This window comes from Oncorhynchus kisutch, linkage group LG28 (assembly GCF_002021735.2).
Source record: "Oncorhynchus kisutch isolate 150728-3 linkage group LG28, Okis_V2, whole genome shotgun sequence".
Taxonomy (NCBI): domain Eukaryota; kingdom Metazoa; phylum Chordata; class Actinopteri; order Salmoniformes; family Salmonidae; genus Oncorhynchus; species Oncorhynchus kisutch.
Genome location: NC_034201.2, coordinates 18,382,235 through 18,396,290, shown reverse-complemented (window position 1 = coordinate 18,396,290; position 14,056 = coordinate 18,382,235). Strand labels below are relative to the sequence as shown.

At 44.7% G+C, this 14,056-nt stretch overlaps 1 protein-coding gene across 1 annotated transcript in view; it reads left to right on the top strand.

Annotated features, from left to right (window-relative positions):
- LOC109872669 (protein POF1B-like) overlaps positions 1 to 8,023 on the top strand; it is a 66,007-nt gene extending 57,984 nt beyond the window's left edge. The window contains exons 11-13 of the mRNA XM_020463980.2: positions 4,248 to 4,321; positions 4,506 to 4,623; positions 5,767 to 8,023. Coding sequence (XP_020319569.1) covers positions 4,248 to 4,321; positions 4,506 to 4,623; positions 5,767 to 5,787 — 213 coding nt within the window. The 3' untranslated portion in view covers positions 5,788 to 8,023. The remainder of the gene's footprint in view (positions 1 to 4,247; positions 4,322 to 4,505; positions 4,624 to 5,766) is intronic.
- Positions 8,024 to 14,056: the final 6,033 nt, after the last annotated feature.

The following is a 14,056-nucleotide window of genomic DNA, read 5'->3' as shown; positions in this document are numbered from 1 at the left end:
CCTGCTTCTAGGGTCTGTCCTCACCCTGTTTCTAGATTTGTTCTTACCCTGCTTCTAGATTTGTTCTTACCCTGCTTCTAGGTTCTGTCCTCACCCTGCTTCTTAGGGTCTGTCCTCACCCTGCTTCTAGGGTCTGTCCTCACCCTGCTTCTAGGGTATTTTCTCACCCTGCTCATAGGGTCTTTTCTCACCCTGCTCATAGGGTCTGTCCTCACCCTGCTCATAGGGTCTGTCCTCACCCTGCTTCTAGGGTCTGTCCTCACCCTGCTTCTAGGGTCTGTCCTCACCCTGCTTCTAGGGTCTGTCCTCACCCTGTTTCTAGGGTCTGTTCTTACCCTGCTTCTAGGGTCTGTCCTCACCCTGCTTCTAGGGTCTGTCCTCACCCTGTTTCTAGATTTGTTCTTACCCTGCTTCTAGGGTCTGTCCTCACCCTGCTTCTAGGGTCTGTCCTCACCCTGCTTCTAGGGTCTGTCCACCCTGTTTCTAGCGTCTGTTCTTACCCTGCTTCTAGGGTCTGTCCTCACCCTGCTTCTAGGGTCTGTCCTCACCCTGTTTCTAGATTTGTTCTTACCCTGCTTCTAGGGTCTGTCCTCACCCTGCTTCTAGGGTCTGTTCTCACCCTGCTTCTAGGGTCTGTCCTCACCCTGTTTCTAGATTTGTTCTTACCCTGCTTCTAGGGTCTGTCCTCACCCTGCTTCTAGGGTCTGTCCTCACCCTGCTTCTAGGGTTTGTCCACCTTGCTTCTAGGGTCTGTTCTCACCCTGCTTCTAGGGTCTGTCCTCACCCTGCTTCTAGGTTCTGTCCTCACCCTGCTTCTAGGGTTTGTCCACCTTGCTTCTAGGTTCTGTCCTCACCCTGCTTCTAGGGTCTGTCCTCACCCTGTTTCTAGGGTCTGTTCTTACCCTGCTTCTAGGGTCTGTCCTTACCCTGCTTCTAGGGTCTGTCCTCGACCCTGTTTCTAGATTTGTTCTTACCCTGCTTCTAGGTTCTGTCCTCACCCTGCTTCTAGGGTCTGTCCTCACCCTGCTTCTAGGGTCTGTCCTCACCCTGCTTCTAGGGTCTGTCCTCACGCTGTTTCTAGATTTGTTCTTACCCTGCTTCTAGGGTCTGTCCTCACCCTGCTTCTATGGTCTGTCCTCACCCTGTTTCTAGCGTCTGTTCTTACCCTGCTTCTAGGGTCTGTCCTCACCCTGTTTCTAGATTTGTTCTTACCCTGCTTCTAGATTTGTTCTTACCCTGCTTCTAGGTTCTGTCCTCACCCTGCTTCTTAGGGTCTGTCCTCACCCTGCTTCTAGGGTCTGTCCTCACCCTGCTTCTAGGGTATTTTCTCACCCTGCTCATAGGGTCTTTTCTCACCCTGCTCATAGGGTCTGTCCTCACCCTGCTCATAGGGTCTGTCCTCACCCTGCTTCTAGGGTCTGTCCTCACCCTGCTTCTAGGGTCTGTCCTCACCCTGCTTCTAGGGTCTGTCCTCACCCTGTTTCTAGGGTCTGTTCTTACCCTGCTTCTAGGGTCTGTCCTCACCCTGCTTCTAGGGTCTGTCCTCACCCTGTTTCTAGATTTGTTCTTACCCTGCTTCTAGGGTCTGTCCTCACCCTGCTTCTAGGGTCTGTCCTCACCCTGCTTCTAGGGTCTGTCCACCCTGTTTCTAGCGTCTGTTCTTACCCTGCTTCTAGGGTCTGTCCTCACCCTGCTTCTAGGGTCTGTCCTCACCCTGTTTCTAGATTTGTTCTTACCCTGCTTCTAGGGTCTGTCCTCACCCTGCTTCTAGGGTCTGTTCTCACCCTGCGTCTAGGGTCTGTCCTCACCCTGTTTCTAGATTTGTTCTTACCCTGCTTCTAGGGTCTGTCCTCACCCTGCTTCTAGGGTCTGTCCTCACCCTGCTTCTAGGGTTTGTCCACCTTGCTTCTAGGGTCTGTTCTCACCCTGCTTCTAGGGTCTGTCCTCACCCTGCTTCTAGGTTCTGTCCTCACCCTGTTTCTAGGGTCTGTTCTTACCCTGCTTCTAGGGTCTGCCCTCACCCTGCTTCTAGGGTCTCTCCTCACCCTGTTTCTAGATTTGTTCGTACCCTGCTTCTAGGGTCTGTCCCTACCCTGCTTCTAGGGTCTGTCCTCACCCTGTTTCTAGATTTGTTCTTACCCTGCTTCTAGGTTCTGTCCTCACCCTGCTTCTAGGGTCTGTCCTCACCCTGCTTCTAGGGTCTGTCCTAACCCTGCTTCTAGGGTCTGTCCTCACCCTGCGTCTAGGGTCTGTCCTCACCCTGTTTCTAGATTTGTTCTTACCCTGCTTCTAGGGTCTGTCCTCACCCTGTTTCTAGATTTGTACTCACCCTGCTTCTAGATTTGTTCTTACCCTGCTTCTAGGGTCTGTCCTAACCCTGCTTCTAGGGTCTGTTCTCACCCTGCTTCTAGGGTCTGTCCTCACCCTGCTTCTAGGTTCTGTCCTCACCCTGTTTCTAGGGTCTGTTCTTACCCTGCTTCTAGGGTCTGCCCCACCCTGCTTCTAGGGTCTGTCCTCACCCTGTTTCTAGATTTGTTCGTACCCTGCTTCTAGGGTCTGTCCTCACCCTGCTTCTAGGGTCTGTCCACACCCTGTTTCTAGATTTGTTCTTACCCTGCTTCTAGGTTCTGTCCTCACCCTGCTTCTAGGGTCTGTCCTCACCCTGCTTCTAGGGTCTGTCCTCACCCTGCTTCTAGGGTCTGTCCTCACCCTGCTTCTAGGGTCTGTCCTCACCCTGCGTCTAGGGTCTGTCCTCACCCTGTTTCTAGATTTGTTCTTACCCTGCTTCTAGGGTCTGTCCTCACCCTGTTTCTAGGTTTGTCCTCACCCTGCTTCTAGATTTGTTCTTACCCTGCTTCTGGGGTTTGTTCTTACCCTGTTTCTAGATTTGTTCTTACCCTGCTTCTAGATTTGTTCTTACCCTGCTTCTGGGGTTTGTTCTTACCCTGTTTCTAGATTTGTTCTTACCCTGCTTCTGGGGTTTGTTCGTACCCTGCTTCTAGGGTCTGTCCTCACCCTGCTTCTAGGGTCTGTCCTCACCCTGTTTCTAGATTTGTTCTTACCCTGCTTCTAGGTTCTGTCCTCACCCTGCTTCTAGGGTCTGTCCTCACCCTGCTTCTAGGGTCTGTCCTCACCCTGCTTCTAGGGTCTGTCCTCACCCTGCTTCTAGGGTCTGTCCTCACCCTGCTTCTAGGGTCTGTCCTCACCTTGTTTCTAGATTTGTTCTTACCCTGCTTCTAGGGTCTGTCCTCACCCTGTTTCTAGATTTGTCCTCACCCTGCTTCTAGATTTGTTCTTACCCTGCTTCTGGGGTTTGTTCTTACCCTGTTTCTAGATTTGTTCTTACCCTGCTTCTAGATTTGTTCTTACCCTGCTTCTGGGGTTTGTTCTTACCCTGTTTCTAGATTTGTTCTTACCCTGCTTCTGGGGTTTGTTCGTACCCTGCTTCTAGGGTCTGTCCTCACCCTGCTTCTAGGGTCTGTCCACACCCTGCTTCTAGATTTGTTCTTACCCTGCTTCTGGGGTTTGTTCTTACCCTGTTTCTAGATTTGTTCTTACCCTGCTTCTGGGGTTTGTTCGTACCCTGCTTCTAGGGTCTGTCCTCACCCTGCTTCTAGGGTCTGTCCTCACCCTGTTTCTAGATTTGTTCTTACCCTGCTTCTAGGTTCTGTCCTCACCCTGCTTCTAGGGTCTGTCCTCACCCTGCTTGTAGGGTCTGTCCCCACCCTGCTTCTAGGGTCTGTCCTCACCCTGCTTCTAGGGTCTGTCCTCACCCTGCGTCTAGGGTCTGTCCTCACCTTGTTTCTAGATTTGTTCTTACCCTGCTTCTAGGGTCTGTCCTCACCCTGTTTCTAGATTTGTTCTTACCCTGCTTCTAGATTTGTTCTTACCCTGCTTCTGGGGTTTGTTCTTACCCTGTTTCTAGATTTGTTCTTACCCTGCTTCTGGGGTTTGTTCTTACCCTGCTTCTGGGGTTTGTTCTTACCCCGCTTATTGGGTTTGTTGCCTAACTTGTTTCCATAATTAAGTGATTGGTTTTGTTTAGGCCAGTCTGACTATATTATCTCACAGTTGTTGTGTTAATTTGGCTCCAAAGGATCCTTTAATGTCACCTCAGAAATGTATTTACCTGACACGTTGTGCACCTTTAGCTCCATCATTAACACCTATATTACGGCACAGACCTCATTCCTCCTCCTCCCTCCCTATTCACCTTTGACCTCCCATCTCTGATCTTTAACCTCCAGGACATCTGGCGGTTGCAGCAGGAGAAGAAGAGAGACAGCTCCAAGAACGTCACCACGACCACTATCACCAAAAGGTCAGCCCAACAATACCATGAGACTATTTTACGGGGAATATTTGGGTCAGTAGCTCCTCTAAAATGGGTTAATGTAATTTCGGATGCCTAGTGTGGTATTTCCCAAAACAGGATTTTGTACTGGTGTACAGTAGGTACTTAACCAACCAGTATGCGGTCCTTACTGTGTATAACTGATGTGTAGGTACAGGAACCAGTACCCCCTCCTGGGCCTGCTAACTGATGACTACAATTCCACATCGCCTGTCAAGGATACCAAGACCATCGTAATCGAGAGCCGGACGGGGGAGATGATCAAACAGGTAGAGTAGAGCAGGGAGGAAGTAGAAACTAGATGGCCATGACACACTACTGTATAGCTATACTGATGAGTAAGTACATCAGCTATTGTTCTCAGTTTAGAGTTTGAAGTGAGGGGTAACATTAGGGTAACGATTAAGATTAGGGTTAGTGGTTAAAAGGAAAATGATAATGAGTGATTAGGAAGGGCTATTCATCTGTCCATTCTGGCATGGCCAAATAGCATTAACCATGTGTGTACTGCCATGGGGCCCCAGGAGGGAGAGCTCGGGACCCTCACTGGGCTGTTACTATTTGGCCCTGTCATAAGCTGGGCAAGGGTCCGTCGTGTGAGGAGAGCCTGTGATGAGAGGATGATGGATGGAAGTTGACTCAGGACCAGGACCTGATGGCATGGAGAGAGCATGTTAAATTCTGCCTTTTTCTGTTAGTAATACAATTAATTCATTTTCTCCCGACTCTACTAAATTCCATATTGGGGTTGTGGATGCTTAATTGGACAGGCACCCTTGTTGTTTGTGAGAGTCATGCATGGGGTTGTGAGAAAGTTTGGAATGGATTTAGGGTGACAGCACAGACGTTTCCAGGGATTTGAGTAGGGCTGCACAATTAAGCAAATTCACAGAGCTCACAATATTGACATGTGCAATATCCATATCGCAAGAGATCCATATGGCATGCAATATTTTGAAACACTTCTTAACTGGGTGTAACGTCTGTTTTTATAGTTTACTCTGTGTCTCTCTCCTTTTGTGGCCTTCCCACACACACCATGCGCCTGTCACTCAGCAGAGCATTTCCTCCTCACTGTTAGATTCCCTATACATTTGTATGCTGTTCCTTTACGTCAGATGCAGTCCAAATAGTGTTCCAAACAAGAACGATGCTTTTTAGATTTGTATTTTTTGCCCATATCGTGCAGCCCTAGTTGATCCACTGTCAGTCTCAGCACTCTTATGACATCAAGTCAATCATAGGACTGGAAGAGATCAAGCTTGTTGTCTTTCCAATGCTGAATGAAAGAGTAGTATGGCAGATAACAGTGAGTGGTAAACAGCAAGAAACAAATATTTAGTAATTACAGCTGATGGATTAACCCTTCACGCCATAACGACCGTATCCATGTTCTGTTCATCTCGAAACAGGAAATCATTACAAGCCCTTAAAGACACTGCTTCTCTCGGACAAATTACAACCCCTTAAAGACACTGCTTCTCTCTGCTCTGCACAGGAATGAACGACAAGAAGATCTTGACCCCCCCCCCCCCCCCCCAGCATGCTTCCCTCTCCCCGTCCCTTGTCCTCGGGGCTCCCAGGGTGGTGGTGGCAGGGGTTCAGCACCCCTATATATGGGATGGGTGGTTTTGACCAAATGGGGTTTGCTTGGACAGAAGGCTTCACTTTGGCTGGGATGGGGGGCATCAAATACTCAACAACCAAATATGTTATAGTAGAAGCTTAGCGGTTAAGAGTGTTAGGCCGGTAACCAAAAAGGTTGCTGGTTCGAAATCCCTGAGCCGACTAGGTGAAAACTCTGTCTGTGCCCTTGAGTAAGGCACTTAACCCTAATTTCTCCAGTAAGTCACTCTGGATAAGAGCGTCTGCTAAATGACTCAAATGTAAAATGCTTATGCTACAGCCAGGAGGGCTGAGAGTGGACAGGAAGAGGGGGCTGGGGCTTATTCGTATGCAGCTCACTAGTGTGTCTGTCCTCCGTGGAGCCACCACTACCCTGCTAGTCTTTAGGACATCTCCTCTAAATGTGCTATGGTGATAGTATGGTTACTATGCATATAAATAAGGAAGCTAAATATGCTTTAATTATGCGCTAATTAAAGAGACTGTATGGTAAAATTAGCTTTGTTCTGCCTCTGTTCTGGTCTTTTGCTTTTCTTTTGTGGCAAGGTACATAGTTGTGTTATGTTTCAGCTGCATTTTGTTTCATGTTTATACCTTAAGAGGTGCATGGGTATGTTTTGTTGTTGTTATTGAATGGAACGCTGCGCTTGGGGTTGGGGGGTTGGAGTGGGGTTGGGGAGGGGTGTATTAGAATATCAGTGACTGGGTTGGACATGGCCTGGGGCATGGTTCTATGGATGATATAAAATGGTGGATGAACTGAACATTTTAAAAGTAAAATGAACAATGTATGAAGTAGCATGTTTTTCCTTTGGATTGTTATCTGCTGAAGGGTATTTCATTGCGGTGGTAAATGCTGTCCCTTTGAAACCATATAAAAACACTTTCAAATGACAAAATGTTTTCCATTTTATGTCACTATTATTTAATAAGAAAACATAAACTCAGCAACAAAAAGAAACATCCCTTTTTCAGGATCCTGTCTTTTCAAAGATAATTAGTAAAAATGTAAATAACTTCACAGATCTTCATTGTAAAGGGTTTAAACACTGTTTCCAATGCTTGTTCAATGAACCATAAACAATTAATGAACATGCACCTATGGAACGGTCGTTAAGACACTAACAGCTTACAGACGGTAGGCAACTAAGGTCACAGTTATGAAAAATTAGGAGACTAACGAGGCCTTTCTACTGAGTATGAAAAACACCAAAAGAAAGATGCCCAGGGTCCCTGCTCATCTGTGTGAACGTGCCTTAGGCATGCTCAAGGAGGCATAAGGACTGCAGATGTGGCTAGGGCAAAAAATTGCAATGTCCGTACTGTGAGACACCTAAGACAGCGCTACAGGGAGACAGGAAGGATAGCTGAATGGCCTCACATCTCAGCTAGAATGGGCAAATCTGGTGCAGTCCACGATGAGGAGATGCACTGCAGTACTTAATGCAGCTTGTGGCCACACCAGATACTGACTTTTACTTTTGATTTTGACCCCCATTTTGTTCAGGGACACATCATTCAATTTCCGTTTGTCACATGTCTGTGGAACTTGTTCAGTTTATGTCTCAGTTGTTGAATCTTGTTATGTTCATACAAATATTTACACGTTAAGTTTGCTGAAAATAAACGCATTTGACAGTGAGAGGACGTTTCTTTTCTTGCTGAGTTTATGTAAGTCCTTTATACTTCAACAAATCTATTAGTGTGCATTGTACAAACTACTGGGGGCTAGACAACTGGCTTGTTCCCGGGGTTATGTGTAGAGGTGTAGTGACATGTTTTGGGGATTTAGAGATCGATCTAGTATTTTGAATTCTAGACAGTGAACAAAAGTATTTAATTTATTGTATAGATCAATAAAAACAAAGAAGGCTATTAAAATCATTTCTTTTTTTACTAGTATAATGTGTGTCCCTCAGTTTTATGTCATTGGTGTTACCGCCTTGAAAATCACTGATATACAAGAACCTTGAGCATTCTCTCCGGTGGCAAACTGTTATCAGGGGAGGGGTTTATATTAAATACAATTATTGGCTACTCACACCCTTTTAGTATGTCATAAATTTGAGGATTCCATTGCTTATTTGGTGTGTCTAAATCCAGTATCACTTGGTGTTAGTCAATTTTAAATGAAGGGATGTAACATTGTGAGCAAAATTATTCATCTTATCACTTTAGTAAATTATATATAAAGGTTTGATGACCTTAGATATGAGCATTTGTGGCCTCCATTTCAGAAAATCCTAATTAACCTAGAATGTCTCATTGGTGTTACCATCATTGGTGTTACTACTCCTACTGGTGGCACAGTGCTATCTAAATCGTAAACAAATATTTAAAGTCATTGAGCTACCATATTTGTTGATTTAGAATGGGAAGATGTACCAAAACACATTTCAAGAATTTTTTCTCCCTAAATGCCTTGCCCAAATGCCACCATAATTCAAGAATGACCCTGAAGTTATCTCTTGCCTGAAGTTATCTCTTGGCTGTGCTCGCCCATGTAAAATTCTCCTGTTCTTTTCCATTTAGGCATTAACCCTCTGCTTTTTGTAATGTAACACTGGTGCACTTGTCTTTAGTTTTTGTTTGTATTTTCTTCTGACATGTGAAACCACAATAATAAGGCCTAGGGGCAACTACATCCTACTCCAGTAGGGCACCATCTGCAGGGAGCAGTTACCTTCTCTCGCCAGCAGAGAGGGCCAGCAGCCTACAGTTGTGCCTCAGAGTGACAGGGAGTGAGCGATAGGAAAGAGCCTTCGTCGAACATCTCATTTCAACATTTTTTAGCATTAATATGGAGTTGGCCCCCCCTTTGCTGCTATAACAGCCTCCACTCTTCTGGGAAGGCTTTCCACTAAATGTTGGAACATTGCTACAGTAACTCGCTTCCATTCAGCCACAAAAGCATTAGTGAGGTTGGGCAATGATGTTGGGCGATTAGGCCTGACTCGCAGTCGGCGATCCAATTCATCCCAAAGGTGTTCGATGGGGTTGAGGTCAGGGCTCTGTCCAGGCCAGTTAAGTTCTTCCACACGGGTCTTGACAAACCATTTCTGTATGGACCTCGCTTTGTGCATGGGGGCATTGTCATGCTGAAACAGGAAAGGGCCTTCCTCAAACTGTTGCCACAAAGTTGGAAGCACAGAATTGTCTAGAATGTTACTCTATGCTGTAGCATGAAGATTTCCCTTCATTGGAACTAAGGGGCCTAGTCTGAACCATGAAAAACAGCCCCAGAAATGATTCCTCCTCCACCAAACTTTACGGTTGGCACTATGCATTCAGGCAAGTAGTGTTCTCCAGGCATCCGTCAAACCCAGATTACTCCGTTGCACTGCTAGAGGGGGAAGTGTGATTAATCACTCCAGAGAACGCATTTCCACTGCTCAAGATACCAATAGCTGCAAGCTTCGCACCACTCCAGCTGACACTTGACATTGTGCATGGTGATCTTAGGCTTGTGTGTGGCTGCTCGGCCATGGAAACCCATTTCATGAAGCTCCTGACGAAAGCGTTTTGCACTTCAGCACTCGGTGTTCCCATTCTATGAGCTTAAGTGGCCTACCTCTTCGCAGCTGAGCCGATGCTGCTCCTAGACATTTCCACTTCACAATAATAGCACTAACAGCACTTACAGTTGACCAGGGCAGCTCTAGCAGGGCAGAAATTTGACAAACTGACTTGTTGGAAAGGTGGCATCCTATGACGGTGCCACGTTGAAAGTCACTGATCTCTTCAGTTAGGCCATTCTACTGCCAGTGATTGTCTATGGAGATTGCAAGGCTGTGTGCTCAGTTTTATACACCTGTCGGCAACGGTGTGGCTGGAAAAGCAGAATCCGCTTATTTGAAGGGGTGTCCACATACTTTTGTATATATAATGTATCTCTGTAGGTCTTGGCTCAGGCAGAATTTCAACCATTTCACTGTCCCATTCACTGGTCTGACTGACTGACGATGGATGATCAGTAACTCTATCTACAGTTGAAGTCGGAAGTTTACATACATCTTAGCCAAATACATTTAAACTCAGTTTTTCACAATTCCTGACATTTAATCCTAGTAAAATTCCCTGTCTTAGGTCAGTTTGGATCACCACTTTATTTTAAGAATGTGAAATGTCAGAATAATAGTAGAGAGAATTAGTTATTTCAGCTTTCATTTCTTTCATCACATTCCCAGTGGGTCAGAAGTTTACATACACTCAATTAGTATTTGGTAGAATTGCCTTTAAATTGTTTAACTTGGGTCAAACGTTTCTGGTAGCCTTCCACAAGGATCCCACAATAAGATGGGTGAATTTTGGCCCATTCCTCCTGACAGAGCTGGTGTAACTGAGTCAGGTTTGTAGGCCTCCATGCTCGCACATGATTTCTTTTGAATTTCCCATTATGCCAAGCAAAGAGGCACTGAGTTTGAAGGTAGGCCTTGAACTACATCCACAGGTACACCTCCAATTGACTGAAATTATGTCAATTAGCCTTTCAGAAGCTTCTAAAGCCATGACATCATTTTCTGGAATTTTCCAAGCTGTTTAAAAGCACAGTTAACTTAGTGTATGTAAACTTCTTACCACCTGGAATTGTGATACAGTGAAATAATCTGTCTGTAAACAATTGTTGGAAAAATAACTTGTGTCATGCACAAAGTAGATGTCCTAACCGACTTGCTAAAACTATAGTTTGTTAACCAGAAATTAGTGGAGTTGTTGAAAAACTAGTTTTAATGACTCCAACCTAAGTGTATGTAAACGTCCAACTTCAACTGTATTCTTGGTAATGGTAGTACGCTAGTAGTGGACCTAATAGTTTACTGGTTAGTCATTGCAGCTATCAGTAGTATTACAGTTTTTTTTATCGTTTTGGTACTATTTTCACAAGTATGTGTTAAAATTTCTCAACCCTTTTAGTACAAAACTCAAAACAGATCATCAATAAAGCTGTTTTTTCAAAACTTCAAGCACATTTTCAATTGACTAAGTACAACACACAAATCATTCAGTAACTTTTTCTCCAAACCTAATCAGTCTAGAAATACCTTCCTAAATAAAGTTTTTCCTTTTTCACAATGCTCACAATCATTTTCATATGATTCTCTTCTCATTTGTTTAAATACACTTGCCCGTCACTTAATCCAACTACGCTCGATGGGTAATCACTGAACCATTTGGAAAAAATATAGATTTTTCACGGGTTTGTCTACTATATATGGATTTTGAGAACTACAGAAATAAAATGTGTGTTTGTAATGTATAAACATCTAAATGACATGTATGATACCTGATAACCATACATAATGACTAGTCGTTGTTGCTAATTGATTTCACATAGTGGTATTCACAATTGGTCACCATATAAAAGGGTGTGTGTGAACACTTGCAATTTCTTTCAACATGGAGCAGGATAGACAGCAAGGGAGAGGAGGAAATCAAAGAGCTTGTGGACAAGGGGCCCGTCAGAGAGGTGGACTTGGGGCCCGCCAGAGAGGTGGACAAGGGGCCCGTCAGAGAGGTGGACAAGGGGCCCGTCAGAGAGGTGGACAGGGGGCCCTTCAGAGAGGTGGACAAGGGGCCCGTCAGAGAGGTGGACATGGTGGGCTGTCATAATGTCTGAAACTTAGTAAATGGAATGGTATCAAACACGGTTGATACATTCAATTGACTCCATTCCGGCCAGTATTATGAGCCGTCCTTGCCTAAGCAGCCTCCACTGATTTAAACTCAGCAAAAAAAAGAAACATCCCTTTTTCAGGACCCTGTCTTTCAAAGATAATTTGGAAAAATCCAAATAAATTAACCTATCTTCATTGTAAAGGGTTTAAACACTGTTTCCCATGCTTGTTCAATGAACCATAAACACTTAATGAACAGGCACCTGTAGAACAGTCGTTAAGACACTAACAGCTTACAGACGGTAGGCAATTAAGGTCACAGTTATGAAAACTTAAAGAGGCCTTTCTACTGACTCTGAAAAACACCAAAAGAAAGATGCCCAGGGTCCCTGCTCATCTGTCCCAAGCACTCACAAACTTCTACAGATGCACAATCGAGAGCATCCTGTTGGGCTGTATCACCGCCTGGCACGGCAACTGCTCCACCCACAACCGTAAGGCTCTCCAGAGGGTAGTGAGGTCTGCACAACGTATCACCGGGGGCAAACTACCTGCCCTCCAGGACACCTACACCACCCAATGTCACGGGAAGGCCATAAAGATCATCAAGGACAACAACCACCCGAGACACTGCCTGTTCACCCCGCTATCATCCAGAAGGCGAGGTCAGTACAGGTGCATTAAAGCAGGGACCGAGAGACTGAAAAACAGCTTCTATCTCAAGGCCATCAGACTGTTAAACAGCCCCTACTAACATTGAGTGGCTGCTGCCAACATACTGACCCAACTCCAGCCACTTTAATAATGGAAATTGATGGAAATTGATGGAAAAATATATCACTAGCCACTTTAAACAATGCTACTTAATATAATGTTTACATACCCTACATTACTCATCTCATATGTATATCTATATACTGTATATAGTATATACTATATACTCTATATACTATATCATCAACTGCATCTTTATGTAATATATGTATCACTAGCCACTTTAAACTATGCCACTTTGTTTACATACCCTACATTACTCATCTCATATGTATATGCTGTACTCGATACCATCTACTGCATCTTGCCTATGCCGTTCTGTACCATCACTCATTCATATGTCTTTATGTACATATTCTTTATCCCTTTACAGTTGTTTGTATAAGGTAGTAGTTTTGGAATTGTTAGGTTAGATTACTCGTTGGTTATTACTGCATTGTCGGAACTAGAAGCACAAGCATTTCGCTACACTCGCATTAACATCTGCTAACCATGTGTATGTGACAAATAAAATGTGATTTGATTTGTAATGTTAACAAGGTACCCAAAAGTTGTTTGAAGTAATGTTTTAATTTTATTACTTAAATAAAACAGCGAAACATTTGCGGAAATCAGCCATCTTTGCAAGAACGATGATGAATATAACCTAATTTAGGCTGTAATCTCCAAAATTCTAATCCTTAGGTAATCGAACCCCATTGTAATGTAGAGGTGGACACTATTTGGCATGACAGGCCCCATTAAAGAGGTAGGAACTAGCCTGTCAAAGAGGTGGGCATCAGAGAGCTGAGGGAGGCAGATGTCCCGGTTTTACCATGGCAGAGGCTGGCAGATTAGTTCAACCCTAATCTGAGAAGATCAGTCAATTCGATTATTTATATTTTTTCCATGAGAACATTTCCCCAAGAAAACCAGTAAGTCTGCAGGATATAGACTATGCTTTACCATTACATTAACATTAAATGACATATTGTAATGCATGTCAATTCACAAAACATGTTGCAGTATTCTTAATCTATTGACAGCATACTCTGTTCTACCTTCAGAATTGACAGAAGACCCAATGGTGGTGGCCATGTGCTGACCAACCAGCGGTTGTGGAAATGGTGAGGGCCAGGGATGACATACGGCTGTCTGAAATGAAGCAGGCTATTGAGGAGAACAATGACACCTTTGCCAGTGTCAGCCTACCAACAATCGGCCGCCTTTTGAAGAGGCACCAGGTATCTACTGTATGAAACACTTTTAACTGGTGCCTTTTGAGAGACACAACGGCTTGGTAAAACAACTGCGGGCAGAGTATGTTCAGGTACAGCACTATATACTGTATTATGGTAACTATTTGATGCACAATCAAAATGAAGATTGTGTGGTAGGACGTAGGTCATTAATTGGATTCTGCAACGCTGCACACCTCATTGTGTATCTCAATGAAATTGAGCCTGTCAAGGTGAAGGGGTCACCTACAGTATGTCACGTGTACTCCCTCGCCGGCCTCTAGGTCACCAGGCTGCTCGTGATGGCGCACACCTGTCACCATCATTACGGCCACGTGCGCTTCATCACTCACCTGGACCTCATTTACATAAGCATTCAGACCCTTTACTCGGTACTTTGTTGAAGCACCGTTAGCAGCGATTACAGCCTTGAGTCTTCTTGGGCATGATGCTATAAGCTTGGCGCACCA